Source organism: Onychomys torridus, chromosome 11 (assembly GCF_903995425.1).
Source record: "Onychomys torridus chromosome 11, mOncTor1.1, whole genome shotgun sequence".
NCBI classification, from domain to species: domain Eukaryota; kingdom Metazoa; phylum Chordata; class Mammalia; order Rodentia; family Cricetidae; genus Onychomys; species Onychomys torridus.
The window spans coordinates 58,058,605-58,078,564 of record NC_050453.1 but is presented as its reverse complement, the minus strand read 5'-3'; the positions used below and the strand labels follow the sequence as shown (position 1 = coordinate 58,078,564).

The following is a 19,960-nucleotide window of genomic DNA, read 5'->3' as shown; positions in this document are numbered from 1 at the left end:
ATTTTTAAAGTTTTAAGTAAGATATACATAGGTTTTAATGGTTTTGTTCTTATTTAGTTGGCAAAGGCTTTTAATTTTTTTCTTAAAACTACTATTACTATTTACTTATGTGTATGAGGTCTGGGGTGTTTCAGATCTGGAGTTGGAGTTATAGGTAGTTGTGAGCTGCCTGATGTGGGAATCAAACCTGGGTCCTCTCCAAGAACAGTCTGTGCTCTTGACCACTGAGCCAGCTCTCCAGCACCTGCTTCTAAGCTTATACTGATAACTGTCACAGGGGATGTCTAATGCTTCAGGGAATAACTAACGCATGGAGATGAAATCAAGTTTTACAAAGGTCAGAAGCAATACAGGCAGCAGTTAATCAGGTTAGGGCTCCCTCCTCAGTTACTTAAGAATGGCTCCAGAGCTTTCTGAAAAGCTACATGTGGTTTTTTCTTAGGACCAAACATTTTAAATTTTTTTAGAGCCAAAGATCAACTTTACCAAGATTGCAGAGGGGAAGATGGGCTTTTGTTCATGGTTGTACACTTACAGTTCAACACATACAGACAGAATAGGTAACTCCTCAATGTTCCCTAAAGACAGCCCTCCCTCTTTCTCTCTCAATGTATAGCTTCTCAGTCACCATTTCAAAAGTTAAGAAGATAGGATAGGAAGATAAACTTTGTAATTCTCATGCATAGAATTCAACTGAGATGCTTAAATGTGGACCTTAAAATATCCTTTAAAAAACAATGTTCAGGCCTGGAGAGAAGGCTCAGCAGTTAAGAGCACTTGTTTCTGTGGAGGGCCCAGGCTCAATTTCCAGCAGTCACCATTGTCTATAACTCCCAGTTCCAGGGGATCCAATGCCCTCTTCTGACCTCTGTGTGCACCAAACATGTACCCGGTACACATACATATGTGCAGGCAAAACACTCATACACATAAACTATAAATACAAAAGAAAAACATTTTAAAATAGCAATGTTCCCTCTGGTCTGGGTAGGAACATAAGTAAATGACTATAAAACCTCAGTCTTTGCCTATGGAAAAGGGAGATGAGACTGGAAGAAATGAGCTGTGTTTCCAGGCCATATTCCTCCAAATTTGGTTTCAAATACAGGGACTATCAACACAATGTGACTGGCAGTCAGACTCACGTCCCTCCTCAATTCTGCAACTTGATGCAAATTACTTATCACTCAGAACCTTGGGTCATGCACCTCCACTGAAGGAAGCAAGCTGCCGAGAGGACTCACAGCTGGAATGAATCTATCGAGAATAAGGAGCAGAAGGGAACAGGACACCTTCTGAAGTCCCCGCACTATTTTTCCCCTCTCTTTCCAATACTCATTCTGAAGGAGACCTTCAGGAGAAACTTCCAAACAGCATAATGCACAGAACAGCTGTGATGACTGCCCGATTCTTTTTCTCTTAAGTGATTCTTACCACTCTAGAGTAGCATACTCACCCCCAGATGGCTCTCACAGCAGAGATTCGTACTGACGGGGGCTGTGTTTCATGAAGACCACTGACTGTTGCCTGTAGGAACTGCTGAATCAGCTCAGGGGACATAGCAACAGTAAAACGGCTGGCAGCCCAAAGGGCCCGTCCCAGGAGGAAGGGGGACGCTAAGAGAAAAGCAATCATAGGTCGGATGATGAAAAGTCCCTCTCGCCCCTCCTCCCTCCCAACTCCACTTCTCAAATGTTAACTAACTGGATGCTACATAACGTATATGACTTACATGAAAGAAAAAGCACAATTTCATATGGTAAAAGAATATGTGCAGTGGATGGCACAGAATCAATCTGTCAGTTCTACCTCTGACTAGCGACTATCCTGAGCTAAAGCCCTAGCTCGTCTAACTCCTGCCCCATGGCCACTTTCTTGATATTACTGTCCCAACACTAGAACATAAAATCATAACTCTGATCATGTCAGCCCTCTATTAATAACCCGCCAAATCATTTTACAGTTTACCAAATATGCACAACACCAGTGATGGCATTCAAGGCTCCCTTTATGGCCACTAAACTCAAGCACATGCCAGTACTGGAAACTCACACCTTGCTTTGTCAATTCTGGGCTTTGTTTAAATTACATGTCAACACATTCCTCTTTTATATCACCTCAGTGATCTCTTAGGCTGAAGTAATCCCAGTTCCCTTTGAGCCACTGTAATTCTATATGCTCAGCTTTCTCATCATCTACTAGATTGTGTTTGACGGTCTAACCGCTAGTGTAAGAATTACTACCTCCTACCAAGCACAAACTGCTTGAGGAGACAATCTTTTCAGCCTATCAAAGAGCTTGGCTTAGTTATTTACACTAAAATATGTAATTGACAGGAGTTATTGAATACCTCCTAATAAACCAGTAAATTATTAACAATTTAGGTATGTAGAGGCAGTAACTGTCAAAGTATGGTCTAGGCACTTCTGAACATCCTTATAGCTAAAAGTATCACTTTTTAATTTAAACATTTCATAATCTTATGGGTATGGGTGTTTTGTCTGCATATATGTCTGTGTACTACACAAGTGCCTGGTGCCCAGAGGCCAGAAGAGGGAGTGGCATTTCCCTGGAACTGGAGTTACAGACAGTTGTGAGCCACTATGTGGGTGCTGGGAATCAAATGCAGGTTTTCTGGAAGAGCAGCCAGTGTACTTAACTGCTGAGCCATCTTTCCAGCTCCCCAAAACTTTTTTGTGTATGTGGGGTGGGTTTCAAGACAGGGTAATTGTAGTCCTGGTTGTCCTGGAACTCACTCTGTAGACCAGGGTGGCCTCGAACTCAGAGATCTGCCTGCCTCTTCCTCCCAAGTGCTGGTATTAAAGATGTGCACCACCACTGCCCAGTTCCCTAAAATTATTTTTTAAGGAATACCAACCCATTAACTTTTTCGTTCTCATTATTTCACAAGTGAACAATGCCACTTTCCAGAGGTTACAGGATACATCTATGACATCATGGCTTTCATAACTAATGGAATGGATACAAGCCACAACTGTGGGTTTTTTTTTTTTTGTTTGTTTGTTTGTTTAAAGATTTTAATCTCAATTATGTGTAAGGATGTGTACACATGAGTGCAGTGCCAGTAGTTGCCAGAAGAGGGCATCAGATCCCCTGGAGCTTGAGTTACAAGTAGTGGTGAGCCCTTGGGGTGTTACGAACTGAACTCAGATCAATATACACAAAACTAATAAGAAAGGGAGGGAGAGAGGGAGAAAAGGGGGCTAAAGACATGGCTCAGGAGTTAAGAATGTCTGCTCTGTAATCATGAGACTAAGAGTTTTGATCACGGCATCCATGCAACAAGCCGTGAGGCCCAGCAAATGTCTGTAACTCCAGTTCTGACAGGGTGGGACAGTAGGACTGGTGGAGCTTGCTGGATATCAGTCTAGCTGAGATGTGAGCTACAGGCTCAAGGACAGTCTCAAAGAACTAGGCAGAGAGCGATATAGGATACTTGACAACCTCCTCTGGCCTATGGTATGCATACTGATGTATGTACTCACAGACACACAAATATTGTATGTAAGTGAGTTAACAGCAGGTCTCAAGACCTTCTAGAATCCAGGCATATATTAAAACATACCTGACAGGTTGAGGTCTGCAAGGATGACGTTGGTCAGGAACCCATGCATGTCAAAATGGATCCTGCCATTTTTCACACTGTCAGTGATGATGGACTTTACAGAGCCTAGAGCAAGCATGCAGGCTTCATGGATTTTCCACCTGCAATAAGGATACTGCAGCTGCTAAAACAAATTACACTTCCAAAATAAAGGGACCCAAGGTGAGGCCATTTAGGAAAGGGTACTCCAGAACGGTCTCACCCCAAAGCCATTGTCTGCATTTCTAGTTCATTTATCTCAAACAATCTTCTTACACCTACCTACTTACCGTGTGGTAGCAATGGCATGCATACTTCTACCCTGTGGGTTCTAGGGACTGAACTCAGTTTGTCAGGCTTGACAGTAAGTGTCCTTACCTGCTGAGTCATCTCATCAGCCCTCATTATTATAATTATAATAATTATTATTATTATGGTTTTTTGAGACTGTGTTTTCCTGTGTAGTCCTGGAACTTGCTCTGTAGATCAGGCTGGCCTAGAATGCAGAAATTCATCTGCTTCTGTTTCCTGAGTGCTAGGACTAAAGGCGTGTGCAACCCCCACCCCACCCCCCAGCAGCCCTTATTTTTTTGAGACAGGGTCTTACGCAGGCCAGGCATGCTTCAAATTCACTGTGTACCACAATGGCCTTCGACTTACAAATCTCTTGCCTCTAGCTCCCAAGTGCTAGGATACAAGTCATGTACCACAGCCGGTCTCACTCTTCTGATTTCAACACTATTTACTAAATTCCACTGAAAACAACGAAATATAGTCTTCTAATTAGAAACAAAGTTCCTCCCTTTCAAAGCTGTTTAAAAAGGGATACAATGAACTTATTTTCTCTCCGACCTGCCGCTCTAAACAAGCCTCTAAGCAGAGCGCTTGCTTCTGCTCGCTCTCACCAGTGCTCAGTACCGCTGCTTTTGGTTTGCTCGGCTTCTTGTAAATGCCGAGTGGCTGCCGCAGCCAGGGCTACTGCACTCTCGTTCTGGAAATCTGTGGCCACAGCCTAGGGAGAGAAGGTCTGGAAATAAATGTCCGTGTGTGGATGGTTCCAACTCTTTGACACGCCCATACCAAAGCCTGATCAGGTACATTAAAAGTGACCCCATTAGTTCGGGTCTCTGATGAAATTAAGAGCAACACATGAAACTCTGTAGTGTTTACACATTGTAAGGCTAAATAGTTCTAAACAGCTGACGTCTTTGGCTCTATTAAACGACTCGTAAGAAAAAAAACGATAGTTAGCTTTGGATGACAATGGACCAGAAATTTGTTTTCTTGGAAGCTGACAGATCATGAAAATATAAGGCCACTCTAATAGTGCATTATTATTTATTTTTTTTCCCGTTCTACTTCTTTTTTGGTTCCAGCAATTCCCTTTGCACATGCTAGACAAGAGTTCTACCACTGAGCTATATTCCCTGCTCTCTGGTAGCCTGTCAGAGGCGCCTTAGAAGAACTAAATAGCACGGAGACATGTTTACCAACAAACCCAACAGGAAACGGCAGGTTCTTCACAGCATTCTGGCCTATAGGCAACCCTATGCTCTAGTTGGAGGAGCCAAAGGAATCATGAGCTGATGTTCCATATTCATCCCCCAACAATCTCTTTAAGTTTGTCAGCTTCTGGTTTGTGCCATGGAGGTTTGCTGAACTCAGAAGCAAACGGAAGTGTTCCTGACTCAGTGAACCAGTTGCAACAACTTTGGAATTTCTAAATCTCAAACTTCATGAGCAACTTTCTTATATCCTTAAAAAGGTCTGAGGTGAAGCTGCCCAATAGTGCTGCTTACTTTGGGTAGCTGTCTAGGAAGAAGAACTTCCAATTACTGGAGGGTTATTTGGTTGAAGTAGCAACGTAACTCTTACCAGCAACAAGTCTTGAGCTGCAATTCTAACAGTATAGGAGAAAGTGTCATCATCCTCATCTTCTACAAACTGTTGTGGGTTAGCTGTCCACACTTTAATCTGCCGAGAGGATGAAGTCAGGTCATTGTGAGGCTACCATTCTGGGCTCCATGCTCCTTCTTTTTATCAGTGGACACAGGAAGATTTCGGTCTTTCATCCCGATCACACTCTACTCTAAAGTCTTTTTCTTTTTGTGACAGCGTTTCAGTAGACAGACCTGGCTGGCCCTGAACTAAGGGATCTATCTGCCTCCTATTGCTTTACAGTCTCTTTTTGTTGAGAAACAAGTCATTTATCCAAATCTGTACGGGATGGCTATTTTTCTGTAGCAGAATCTTCTTTAGAATTTGACAGATTTGCCAGAGGGGCGATGGTGGCACACACCTTTAATCCCAGTACTCGGGAGGCAAAGGCAGGCGGATCTCTGTGAGTTCGAGGTCAGCCTGGTCTACAAAGTGAGTTCCAGGACAGCCGACACTACACAGAGAAACCCTGTCTTGAATTGCCCCCTGAAAAAGAATTTGACAAATTACTTAGTTACTGCCATCAGTAACTAAGTCTGATAAACAGATTTCTGACTATACTGGGATATTTACTATAAAATTACACCAATTTTTGTGTTGATTTGCATGAAAGATATTACTATTTATATTCTTAGATTTTGTGTAAAAAGTTAACTTATGCTCATGAGGAGCTGGTTCTCTCCCAGCACATGGGTCCCAGGATGAAGTCAGGTCATTAGGCTTGGTGGCAAACGTCTTTACCTGCTGAGCCATCTCAATACAATGCTGATTCTTATTAATTCTTTGAGAACTTTGTACCATGTGTTTTGAGCATATTCACCACTTTACTCTTCCCTGCAACTCACCCCAGATCTGGGAGATTACTTTATTTTTAATTTATGTATTTATTTATTTTTATTCAAGGTAAGTTTTGTCTGTGTAGCCCTGACTGTGTCCTGGAACTCCCTCTGAAGACCAGGCTGGCCTCGAACTCACAGAGATCTGCCTGCCTCTGCCTCCACAGTACTGGAATTAAAGGCGTGCGCCACCACCGCCCAGCTCACAGAGATTTTCTAATGGAAAAAGTGTTCTGAAAGTCTGACACAGGAGTTCATAAACCTCTCAATACTCAGGGATTTGGTGATAAAATGATACCAAAACTTCTCTAGGATTTCACATAAAGTTAGTCTCTTAGTGTCTGCTTTTTTTAGAAATTAGATGTCTACTTGACCAGGGTGTCACACTCCACAAGTTTCCAATGCAAGTTAGTAATTTGTCTCCCAAGTACCATTTACCTGCTCCTCGGTGATCTGCATGTACAGGATAATGTAGTAAATAAGGTCCGGCAAAGCCTTTTTGACAGTGCTTTTGAATTTGCTGTTTTCTAGTAGGGCATGGACAAATTCAAAAATGCTAAAGACGAGGTTTTCGAAGCCTAGGACTTCTCCTATATGGAATATAGAAGAGTAGAAATTAATGATTTGAAAACAAAAAGAAAGCCTTCATTCTGGAAATAAACTATACTATCTTTGGAAATTAGTAGAATATGTAAGTACTTGCTAATTATTCCTGAAGGACTGGTACAGGAGGCTTTAGCTTCCTTCTTTAGAGTCAAAGAAAGGTACTTTGGGAATAGTAAATACTTTGAGGAGTAAAAGAATCACAAATATTGAACATATTTTCCAGCATATCTATTTTTGATCTAAAATACTTAAATAGTGACGTAGAAATGGAGAGTATCATCATCTGAGACTTCAAAGTTAAATGAGGCACAATACCCCAGGTAGCTGGGTTAGAAATCTGTCACAACTCCAATGCTGTGGTTTTCAGTGGACTGACTGTCCCTAAGGATGAGATGGAAGACAATGAATTCTCAATGCCCCACATAACACACTTGAAAGGACGCTTTTACTGCCTTTTTGTTTTCCTGACTTGTCTTTGTCCAGACTCCTTTCCCTAAGAACCGGTATTTCTGTTAGGATCAGATAAACTACCTACCGTCAGAATCCACAGGATCTTCCACTTCCTCTGTGTAATTCACTTCCGTCCTCACATAAGTATGACGCAGAGTAAAGGCAGAGAACCTGGAGTCTGCTGTCTATTTAGTCTACAAGGGAGCATACATACCCTAACACTAAGAACACATCTAACTTCAGGACTGTGAGACCCAAGCTTTGACCCCCAACTCTAGGCAGTGGGTCCTTTGGGTTCCAGGAAAGGATATAAGGCAGCACTTTCCGTCAGAGTGTTCCAGACGATAGGCAGGATCTGCTGCATGGAGGACACCATGTGCTTGGGGAAGTTTTTCACCAAGGCTGTCACTGCCTGAGAAGAAAAACAAACCACCGAGTAACAAGAAGCAACCAACAATTCCCCTCTAAACTCCCAATCTCACTCACAGTACATCTCTACCTTCAGAACCTCCATCTTAAAACCACTGTCTGATGTGGGGCCGTCTGGCATCTGGAGGGCCTGAACAAAGGCCTCTGTGAACTGCTGCACCACGGGAAAGATCAGGACTTTGGCTGCACCCTAACAACAGAAACCAAAGTCAACGCTCAACAAATCCCCAATCCAGAGCTTCAACACACACTAAAGTCTTAGTTTTGAAGCATCTCAAGCTCTTCCGGGGTCAAGTCCTAATCAAAGGGCACAGCTGCAGTCACTGCAGGACTTTCTCAAGACTGTCAAGACTGCAGACCTCAGCCCCACCTTCAACTCCTCACTATCACCCTCTTCAACCTATCCTACCTGAGCACTGTCAGAGGTGCACCTGGGCCCCAGAATCAGTATTTCCAGCTATCGGTCTTCCACACAAGAGAGTCATAAGAGAGCAGAATGGCACTGGGAGGGGGGGTGGGGGGGCACACGCTTTTAATCCCAGCACTCCAGAGGTAGAGGCAGGTGGATAGATCTCTGAGTTCGAGGCCAGCCTGGTCTACAGGACAGCCAGGACTGTTACACAGAGGAACCCTTCTCAGAAAACCACAAAAAAAGAAAAGAAGAAGACGGCGATAGGAGAAAGGTTGGAGCTGTCTAACAGGAAAGGGCACAGGAAGAACTGAAGTGCAGCTCAGTGGCAGAGTGCTTGCTTGGAATGTGTGAGGACCTAGGTTTAATTCTGAGCACAGAAAAACCAAACCAAAGAAACAAAAACAAAAACCGAAATAAATAAGTAAATAAAAAGAAAAGGATATAGGGAAAGTATTTGAAGAAATATAACTAAGACATATATGTTAAAAATCGAGTGAAAACGTTAACTCTATCTATAAAGACTGGCTAGTCTGTTTTCTGGTAGTTATGAAGTGAGTCACTGGCAATGGAACGCGTTAATAAAGACGACTTTCAAGTGCAGTTGGTTACTCACCAACCAAAGGCACAGTTACCTTTTCCAGCTCCTCCATGTTACAGATCATGTGGGCACAAGTAGTGAAAATCTCTACTGCTCGGGAGCGAGTTCGAATACCATACACCTGGGGAAAGACCATGGCACAGTCATAGACTGGAGTGTGGTGTGCATACATGTGTCTAGAAGTAAAACTAGCACTGATCCATCAACCCTCACAGTTAAAATTAATTCCCTAAAGAGATACAGATTCAGTCCACTTATGTAAAACATGGGTTTCTGTAATTAAGAGAGCATAATGCCATAGAACTTACTAGAATCAGCTTATATATCTTTTTTTTTTTTTTTGAGAAAGGGTCTCTCTGTAGTCCCCACTGGCTTACAACTCACTGTGTAGACCAGGCTAGAACTCAGCCTGCCTCTGCCTCCCAAGTGATGGGATTAAAGATATGTTCCACCATGCCAGGCTTGGCTAACGTATGTTTCCTCCTTTTTCTGGAGACAGGGTTGTTTCTCTGACCTCAGTATCCTGAGCATTGTTGGGCTTATGGCATGTGTATCTGCTGCTGCTTCTTTATTTTGTGATGACAGAAGATAAACCAGGACCTTACAAAGATGAATCACATGCTCTATATGGAGCTGTATCCCCACTTCTCAATGTATCTCTTTTAAAATGTGGAATAGTTGGGTGGTGGTGGCGTACACCTTTAATCCCAGCACTTGGGAGGCAGAAGCAGGTGGATCTCTGTGAGTTCGAGGCCCACCTGGGCTACAGAGTGAGTTCCAGGAAAGGCGCAAAGCTACACAGAAAAACCCTGTCTCAAAAAAAACCAAAAATAAAAAAAAATTAAAAAAATAAAATGTGGAATATTCATTGGGGGCAAGGGATCATGGAGGTTGAATACCTATAGTGTTCATATATTATTGTGTACAGATCACTATTTATGTACATACTAACACGTATATACCTAATACATTAAGAATCTATTCACGCAATGAAGTAACAGACTGTTTCTAAATCCTTACCTGTGTAGGCAAGGTCAGGAGTGGCACTATGAACTCAAGGAGGACAGGGTGCCAGAAACTATGAGTATCGATATAGTTCGGTTACTTGATCAAGTGCTTTATCAAAGGCTTCCCCTTCTAGTCTTGAGTTCAAAGACTCTGGTCCACTCAATTTCTGATCTAGATCACTGTCAGTTCTAGTTTTTCGTCCGGCCATCTGTGATAAATACCACGAGAGGTGGATGGTCTACAAAGGCCAACAGGTCTTTCTGCTGTGACCACTGGGCTGAGATTGCATACCTCAGCCATGGTGAATATCTTGTACATCTCTGGGAGGATGACAGGAGCAACAAGTGGCATCTGAGTGTCTGTCACTTCTCGGGTAAACTCTGCAAAGACAAAAAGTAAGAAGTGCTTCATAAAGACCAAGTGTGAAAATTCCCAAGCCATCTAGGTGGAGTTCCCAGTCAGCACATAAGGATGGCTGCCATTCACTCCATTTCTGAGGACTCAATTACAAAACAGATACAAATGTCCCCACCATTTCTTTCTCCTGGCTGACAGAAAATGACCTCACTGCACAGTAATTTCCTTTAGTAAGTAGAAACAAGACCCTGCTGCATTCCAATCAGGATAACTGCAGCCAGCCTTTCTCTCCAGGCCTGTTAAAAAGAAGTCAAAAAAAAAATTTTTTTTTTCCCCAGGAAGATTAGGAATAGCTTTCCTTTGGTGGATATCCTGGCACCATGACTGCATAAATAAGGGATGTTAAAAGTTCAATTCCTCGGTGAGGACTGAGTGTAGCCCTCAGTCATAAAGGAGAAGCAAGGGCAGTGAAAGGCTCAGTGAGGAACATTTTGGCCTTTTTGGTAAGTTTGCTGTTTCTGAGCTAAAAGCTAAGCACTGTCATAGCCACCAATGGGAACATGGTAGGTACTCTAAAAGGGTATCTGGGCATGGGAAGAGGAAGCTAGGAAAGAAATGAAGAATGTGCCTTTGACACAGAATTGATAATCTACTAGTAACACTGAAAGGACAGTAAAATGTGGCAGAGATGTCAAGTCAACTGAGATCCAAAGTATAGACCTACAAGTGCTGCTGCTCCTCACACACACCAGAGGGCAGGAACAGGACAGGCCACGGAGTGTGCAGGATCCACTTTTTCTAGTTTACTTTCTGATGCTGTGAGTAAACACTGACCCAAAACAACTCGGGCAGGAAACTGCTTATTTTGGCTCACACGTTATAGTCTATTATCAAGGAATGCCAAAGCAGGAACTGAAGTAGAGGCCACAGAGGAGTGAGCTTGCAGGCTTGCTTCCCTTGTGTGCTCAGCTACCTTTGTTAGACACCAGGCCCACTTGCCTAGGGATGGCACCACCCACAGTGGGCTGGGCCTGCCTACATCAATCGGCAATTAAGAAAATGCCTGAAGACATGCCCATAAACCAATCTCACGGATGAAACTCCTCAGTTGAGGAGTTCTCTTCCCTGGTGTGTTAAGTTGATACTAAAGCTAACTATGACGACACTAAATGCCCAGGATGAAGAAAGGACAGTGAAAGAGGCGACAGAAACACCAAGTCACGTGACAGCAGGCCCACTGCAACAACACCAGCTCATTCACCTGAAACTTTAGAAGCCAGCAGGGCTTGGGGGGATGTATTTCAAGTTCTGAAGGAGAACTACTGGCAATCCAGAGCACTATAAAGCAAAGCTATTTGTCCTAACTGAACGGAAGAGAAAAGCTTTCCGTGATAAAAGTAGACTAAAGGAATCCTTCACAATGAAGAATAAAGCAAATCCATGAGTGAGCCACAGAAAATAAACCATGCTAGAAAAATACTAGGCAAGTGAGGAAGAGGGGGGGATCACATGATCTTTCTCATATGTGGATGCTAGCTTTGAAATTTTAGATTTGTGTGCTTAATTTGGAGTATCTGTAGCGCTCAGAATAGAAGAGGTCTTAAGGAGGGGCCAGAAGCCATCTGATATGAACACAGAGGAATGCTGGGAATTAAAGGTGAGAGACAGGGTAGAAGAGAGAGAGAAGGCAGCCAAAACTAAGGATATATGAAAACCCCTTAAGGAAAGCCACTACTTTGTAAGCTAACCAAAAATATAATTGGCTGGGTGCTACAAAGATAGCTCAGCAGTGAAGAGCACTTACTGCTTGCTGTGGAATAATCTGTACACTGTGTGAATATATGTTGCTATGATTGGTTTAATAAACAAGTTGACTGGCCAATAGCTGAACAGGATAAAGTTAGGTGGGAAAGCCAAACTGTGGGATGAGGAAGGGCAGAGTCAGAGGAGATGCAAACCAGCCACTGAGGAAACAGAACATGTAGAAAATGAGGTAACAAGCCATGACTCATGTGGCAAAGCATAGATAAGAAATATGGGTTAATTTAAATGTAAGAGTTAGCTAGTAACAAGCCTGAGCTATTGGCTGAGCATTTATAATTCATATTAAGCCTCTGAGTGATTATTTGAGAGTAGTTACAGGACAAGAAACTCCATCTACAATTGTTCTTGAGGAGAACCTGGATTCAGCTGCCAGATTTTAGGTCTGCTCATAGGAGGGAATTCATGCCTGCTGGTCCTGTAAATCTGGTCAAATGACCATGGTTTGGGAGGTCCTAGGTCTTGGAAGAAACTTACTACTTTTGTTAAGTAACATGTTCTCAAACTTCCTTCTAAAATATTTATGCTTAAACTCATGACTTAGTGTTGCCCACAATCTTAGCTAGTGTTTCTCTCTGCAGGTCAGCAGAAACTCATAACTGGTCAGAGTGCTGAGAATAAGTGACCTTTTATTGGTGCTTAGCCCTAAAGGGACGTTTCTACAACCCTCCACCCCACCCCAAGGCTCAGGGAAAATCACAGAAGATGGCTCAGAAGGAATGTAAGAACTGTAGGATGGAGAGGAATGCTATGAATGCTGTCATTTGGATATAACATGGTCAATGCACTCATGAACTCACAGCAGCTATTGTTACCTACACAAGATCACACCAATGGCAGTTAATATTCCAACAAGCAAGAATGACTAGACTCAGTGGTTAACATGAAAAGTTGGGTGGTATAAAGGGGGAATAAGGACATGTTGGGGATACTGAGGAGAGGAGTGGGGAGTCAAGGGTGGATATGACTAAGATACATTTTTTTTTTACATGTTTGAAACTATCAAAAAATGCATAGAAGATAGAAGAGAAAAGCCAGGTGGTGGTGGCAGGGAGATCTCTGAGAGTTTAAGGCCAGCCTGGTCTATACAGTAAGTTTCAGGACAGTCAGGACTACAGAGAAACCCTTTCTCAAAAAACAAGACAAAACAAAACAAAACAAAACAAAACAAAACAGAGAGAGAGAGAGAGAGAGAGAGAGAGAACATTTCATGTAAACTGTGTAAATTGGCAGGTCTCAGAGAAACAGATAAGCTATTGGTGTGATTTCCATAAACCTATAGAACAGAGGGTAAAGATGATTTCTAAAGATCAGCACAAGCTGGGTGGTGGACACCTTTAATCATAGCATTTTGGAGGCAGAGGCAGAGGCAGAGGCAGAGGCAGAGGCAGAGGCAGAGGCAGAGGCAGAGGCAGAGGCAGAGGCAGAGGCAGGCAGATCTCTGAGTTTGAGGCCAGCTTGGTCTATGAAGTGAATTCTAGGACAGCCAGGGTTGTTCACAGAGAAACCTTATCTCGAAAAACAAAACAAAATGTTGGGAGGCCCTGCTGGTCAGAAGTTACAGTCTACCATGGCCTGACAGCTCTCTCTTGAGTTTGCAAACAAGGAAGACACCCCCGCCCCTGTCCCCCACTGCTAGGTATAAAGGTGTGTACAACTGTTGTGACCAGATCACGACCCCCAGAGAGACCACCAAAGATGAGCATGCTGGAATGTAAAAGCAAGGTTTATTTCTGGATATACAAGCCTAGGCAGGGACTTCATCCAACAGATCCAATGCAGTGGAGGCTGGAGGAAGTGCCCCTCTCTGCAAGCTCAGTTTTTAAAGGCAAAAACCACAAGGTTACATCATTTAGGGGTGCTAGTATGGGTACAATTCTGATTGGCTCGCTTCTAGGGACTGTCTAGAAATCATGGCTTAATCTTTACTTCTAAGGGAGTGGTTGCCCACCACCATCTCTCATTGGCTGCCCTCAGGTGGGGGCATTTTTATGGTCAGTTACCCTGGAAACCAGGGAGAGGACATTCCATAACCCGGCAGTCATTACCTTGTGTGACTACCTTGTGACTCTATACTTTTACACTTCCTGGTTTCTAAAATCTGGACTGACTGATTTCAGTAACTCATGGCCTGTACCTAAAAGGAGAAATCTTAGGCCTTAGTTTTAGGGTGAAAGCATTTTGGTCTTATTATTTCTAAGGTGGCTCATTTTGGTCTCACACAACCATGCTCAGCTGAACCCTGGCTACTCTCAATTTTTCCTTGGTTCAACTTAGCAGTGGAGTACAAGACCTTGAGTTTTAAGTACTGTACACATCATCTTATGTGTTTATATATTATCACTTAAAGATGGAACTATCAATTGGGATATTTTCAAGAGTATAGAGAACCAGCTATATAGAAAAGAATACTTAAGAATTATGGTAGCACCAAAACTACATAGAGAAACCCTGTCTCGAAAAACAAAAACAAACAAACAAAAAAGAATTATGGTAAGCCTAATGAGTAAAGTCTACCCAGAGTCTACTACATTGTCAGTTGAGGTTAGCATCTGTGGTGTCTGAATGAGAATGGCCCCCATAGGCTCATGTGTTTGGACGCTTGGTTACCAGGAAGTGGAATTGTTTGGGAAGGATTAGGTATGGCCTTGTTGGAGGAAGTATGCCACTGGGGTGGGTTTTGAGTTTCTAGAAGCCTATGTCAGGTCAGTGCCTGTCTCTCTGCTGTCAGATCACAATGAAAACCTCTCAGCTACTACTCTAGCACCATGCCTGCCTGCTCCCCACCAAGATAATCATGGACTAACCTCTAAAACTGTAAGCAAGCCCCAATTTTGTAAGAGTTGTGCTGGTCATGGCGTCTCTTCACAGCCATAGAACAGTGACTGAGACAGCATCTTAGAAACTAAGGCTCGAAGAGGCTGAGTGAAGTGTCAAGGTGCAGTCAGAATATAACCCCAAATCTAAGTAATGACTGGCCACGGCACTCCTCTGTCTTTGTGTGTGTGTGGTATTCCGGCTGGAACTCGGTGCCTTGTGCTTGCTTTTTCACTGAACCATACCCTCAGCCTTCGGTATTCCTAAGTAAAGATTTGGAAGTATAACTACATTAACTCAATTCCCTGGAAAGAATCAGTGGAACTTCTGGTGGCTATGGAGATAAAAACTGGAAGAACAATATTTACAAAAAATCATTACAAAAAAATATTACATGTACTAGATCTTTGGTCTGGGCCACATTATTACTTAGCTCTTAATTGTTCTTCTCATGGAAGGTCGAATACCAACACCAGGGAAATGCTTCTGGTACCTGTCAACACACGCATGGCTCCATGGACGGCGTTTAAGTCTCCGCTCATCAACATATCCATGAGCAGACTGAAGAGTTGGGGCCAGGCTTCAGGCCAGTCCCAATGGGCAATGGCTGACACAGCATAGGCCACACTGGAACGCACCTTGCTTATCGATTCTCTCAACCCGTTGGGTAATAGCTCCCGGATAACAATTTTTGCCTATAAAGGAGAAAAGGCCACATGTCACTAATCAGGTGGTAAGCTGTAGGCAGAGCCCCATCTGCTTTGGGACTATGTTAGTTGCTCAGCTACAGTAGCCACATTTTTTACTTGTAATTTTTTTTTGTTTCTTTAGGACAGGGTTTCTCTGTGTAGCCCTGGCTGTCCTAGAACTCACTCTGTAGCCCAGGCTGGCCTTGAGTAGATCTGCCTGCCTAGGCCTCCCAAGTGCTGGGACTGGAGGTGTGTATTATAATGCTTAGCCCAGTAGCCCCATTTTTTTCTTTTCTTTTTTTTTTTTCCGAGCTGAGGATCGAACCCAGGGCCTTGCACTTGCTAGGCCCGCGCTCTACCACTGAGCTAAATCCTCAACCCCAGTAGCCCCATTTTAAGAGCTCACCAGCCACAGTGATGCTCATATTGGACATCATACATAATCGTAGAAGGTTCCAACCCACAGTACTAGACCTTGTGTCTCATCTTTTCTTGGGTACTCGGTACAATTGCTAAGCAACCACCCTAAGTAGAAGTATTATTTCATTTAATTATCAAGCCCTTTGAAATTGGTAATTTAAATTCTAATTTAGGAAACTTGGGAAATCGAGTATTCACAGCTAAATGTTTCGAATGCTCTTACGGTCTGCAGAAGGGCAGAACTGGAATTCGAACCCAGTCCATCATGATACTCTTATAGTAGCACAGTACTCACAATGCCACCCACCAATCTATTTTCTCCCTCCTCTTGTTTTCTGTTAACAAAAAATGTTACAGCAATGCTGAACGTATGAAGTCTACCTCTCACATCTTTGCAGGGAGACTAGCCACGGAACTGCCTTTACCCTTTCTGTAGTTTCAGGAGGTCTGAATTTTTCCGACTGGGAACACCAGTGCGTTTCCACGTACTGCTTCAGGATGACTGACGCCAGCTGTAAAGGGAGAAAGCCATCGTGTGCAACAGGAAACAGGGCTTTCCTTTCCTTTTTGGTTTCCGAGACACAGATTCTCTGTGTAGCTTTGGAGACTGTCCTGGATCTTGCTCTGTAGCCCAGGCTGGCCTTGAACTCACAGAGATCCACCTGCCTCTGCCTCCTGAGTGCTGGGATTAAAGGCGTGCGCACCACCACCCCGGCCAAGGACTTATTTTCACACATAAAAACCATACACTTGGTTTGATCAATTTGAATCATATCTAAATCTGGTACAAAATTCTGTGTTACACATTGCCCTTATTCTTTCACTTTCCCCTACGAGAGTTTCCTTATTAAGTACAGGGGATTTTCGTTGGGTCAGTCTGGACTCACCTGACGGATGGCCAGTGCCCCCTGAGGATCTACAGTCAGCTCTGCCAGGTGAACACCAAATTCTGAAACAGGAAATTTTACTGTGAGTCTAAGGATATTCATGAAAGTCATAGCAATTCACCTTGATGCTACAAGGGAAGATTTCAGAAAGAAACTTGAACCACTGCTTCTATAGCGCAGTGATTTCAGGAAATTTATGACATTAGATTTGAGAAAACCTGGCTCAACAGGCTTAACCCTAAAAAAACAAAACAAATTAAGGACCGCAAAGAAGAGTTTTCAATGTGCAATATAAACTTTAGAAAAGACAGGATTTTGCCATGTAGCTTAGTCTTGAACAAGATCCTCCTGCTGGGTCACAAGTATGAGTCACATGCTTGATTAACAAGTCTTAGACTGCATATTGGGAGTATGTTATAAACTCATTACCAAATAAAAATAGACCCGTTCACATTCGCAAAGTAGGCAATGCTGTATCAAGAATGTAAAATCAAAGGTACATCATAATTTTATATCTCATAAGCTAGAATTGTGCAAGCCAATATAGTTGCCATTAGTTACAAAGACTGAGATGGTTATAATGTAAACACCCTACATTTCAAATTTAGTATGAAAAATAAGTATCTTAATAATGTTTTTCAATGAAACAGACTCTCACTATATAACCCTGGCTGGCCTCAAACTCATATAGATCCCCCAGCCTGCCTTTTGAGTGCTAAGACTAAAGGCTGCACAATCCTATCATCCTCAAAACACCAAACCAAAACCTGATTATATGTGGAAATATACCAGGTTAAATGAGTACAGTATTTAATTCATTAGCTAATTAACAAGGTCTCACCATGTAGCTGTGACTAGCCTAGAACTCATTATGTACATTAGGCTGACCTCTGCCTCTAGAGTGCGAGGATCTTAATACTGGCTGTGTCAGTACAACCAGCCAGTATTAAAATTATTATTTTAAAGTTTATGTGTATTCATGAATCAATGTATGTCACACGTATGCAACTGTGAGTCTTTCAACATGTGTGCTGGGAATTAAACTTAGGTTTGGTTCTGGAAGAGCATTAAGAGCAGCTCTTAATCACTGAGCTATTTCTCTAGCTTTACACATTAAAATTATTGGGTTTTTTTTTAACCTTTTTAATATGCCTAGTAGGAAATTTAAAATTTTATGTGAGACACACACACACACACACACACACACACACACACACACACACTCACCTCTCACCCGCTGGCAAACAAACAAACAAAACAACCTAGCAAGGGCTCTAGATTTAGCCAATCCATCCTTGAAGCTACCACACTGCCCTTAGGTAAGTTATCTGTCCTTCAAACCCATTTCCAAATCCACAAAGAAAGACTAATGCTATCAATATAACAACCCTATAAAGACTGAGTGATTTAACGCATGTGCTTAGCATGGACCTGTCACAGAGTAAGAAGTGTAACGAAAATTATTTCCCTATTTATTATCTTTATTGCCCAGCATTATGTAAGGTTAAAGGAACTCACCATGTGTTTTCTTGAAATTCTAGGGTTTTATTTTCTTACATCTAGGCTGATAACTCATTGGGGCTTGTTTTTCTATATGGTGCAAATGCAGATCTAATTTCAAATGGTTATGCAGTTGTTCCAGATCCATTTAAAAAGTTCCATCTATTCAGGTGTGGTGGTGTACACCTTTAATTCCAGCACATGGGAAGCAGAGGCAGGCAGATCTCTCAGCCTGGTATATAGAGTGAGATCCAGGACAGCCAGGGCTACACAGAGAAAAATCCTGTCTCAAAAAAGGGGGGGGGGAATTTTCATCTCTATTTCCTCTCCTTTTCATACCCTGCCTTTAGTGAGACAGGGTCTTCCTGCAACCCAGGCTGGACTCGAATTGGTAACAATTCTACTGCCTTGGCCTCCTAAGAGATGGGATCACAAAGGTTAGCTACCACATCCAGATCATTTGTTTCTTTTTCTTTTGAACAGTATCTCACTATGTCGTCCATGATGGCCTTGAACTCAAAATTCTCTTGTCTTAGTCTTCTTACAGCTACAATTACAAGTGTGCACACCCAGGCAGCACTGTTTCTGCATTTTGACTCTGACCTATCAAATAAGGCAGATACAAAATTTTCTACTCATGTTGGTATACAAAATTTGTTTCCAGATTTTGGAGTATTATCAAATTTTCAGAGCAGGGATGCTCTTGTTTTACTCAATTTCTATGGGCACTTGTGTGCATTTTTTTAGACTTTATATTCTATAACTGCCTTTCTATTTACACGCCTGTGTCACAGTGCTAATTATGGAAACTTTATATATACTGTTTAAATGTCTGTAGAGCTTGTCCCTTCTGGTAGTTTTGCTTTTCAATGTTTTTATAGTTATTCTTCAATCTCTATTTTTCTACATGCCCTTTAGAATCAACTTGTCTAGTTCATCTAATAATGTCCTATCGTCTGAGCTAATAACAGGTGTCTTTCCAATTTGTCCACATTTAATGCAGGGCTGGGGAGACAGCTTAGTAGTTAAGAGTACTTGTTCTTCCAGAGGACCCAGGTTTGATTCCCAGCACCCACATGGTGGCTCACAACTTGCTGTAACTCTAGTCTTAGGGGATCCAATGCCCTTTTCTGGCTTCTGAGGGCACTGTAAGCAAACAGTGCATAGACATACATGCAGGCAAAATACCCACACACAGAAAATAATACAATTAAAAAAAAAAAAAAAAACCCTGCCCACTGGGGGAAAAAAACCCCACAATATCAACTACAGGAACAATGACTCTCCCACATTAAAAAGAACTATCCTGTAACAGATTCTTATAGTTCCTGTTTGTTTTATTCCAAATTATTGAATCTTTTTTGATTGAAATAATAAGTGGTTTTAAAAGTTTCAAAACAAGTTAGAGCCTTTGTGTATAAGAAAGCAAGCTGTTGATTTTTATGTTTTTGTCCTACAATTTTACCAGACCCTCAAAGCTCATTCTTTTTAATGTCTTTATTTTAAAGTAATTTATTTCTTGCAACAGGAAGGATCAGAGCTGGGGCTTTTTGCCAGGTAAGTGTTCTGTTGCTGAGTCCTACCCAGC

At 42.4% G+C, this 19,960-nt stretch overlaps 1 protein-coding gene across 3 annotated transcripts in view; it reads right to left on the bottom strand.

Annotated features, from left to right (window-relative positions):
• The window catches only part of Ipo9 (importin 9), a 41,403-nt gene that overhangs the window by 13,704 nt on the left and 7,739 nt on the right, over window positions 1-19,960 (bottom strand). For all 3 annotated transcript variants that reach the window (XM_036202112.1, XM_036202113.1, XM_036202114.1), the window contains exons 2-14: window positions 16,873-16,934; window positions 16,411-16,497; window positions 15,370-15,571; window positions 10,173-10,261; window positions 8,908-8,994; window positions 7,934-8,053; window positions 7,746-7,846; window positions 7,520-7,578; window positions 6,817-6,968; window positions 5,480-5,578; window positions 4,510-4,616; window positions 3,587-3,726; window positions 1,457-1,616 (exon numbers count right to left, since the gene is read on the bottom strand). In XM_036202112.1, the coding sequence (XP_036058005.1) occupies window positions 1,457-1,616; window positions 3,587-3,726; window positions 4,510-4,616; window positions 5,480-5,578; window positions 6,817-6,968; window positions 7,520-7,578; window positions 7,746-7,846; window positions 7,934-8,053; window positions 8,908-8,994; window positions 10,173-10,261; window positions 15,370-15,571; window positions 16,411-16,497; window positions 16,873-16,934 (1,465 nt within the window). The remainder of the gene's footprint in view (window positions 1-1,456; window positions 1,617-3,586; window positions 3,727-4,509; window positions 4,617-5,479; window positions 5,579-6,816; window positions 6,969-7,519; window positions 7,579-7,745; window positions 7,847-7,933; window positions 8,054-8,907; window positions 8,995-10,172; window positions 10,262-15,369; window positions 15,572-16,410; window positions 16,498-16,872; window positions 16,935-19,960) is intronic.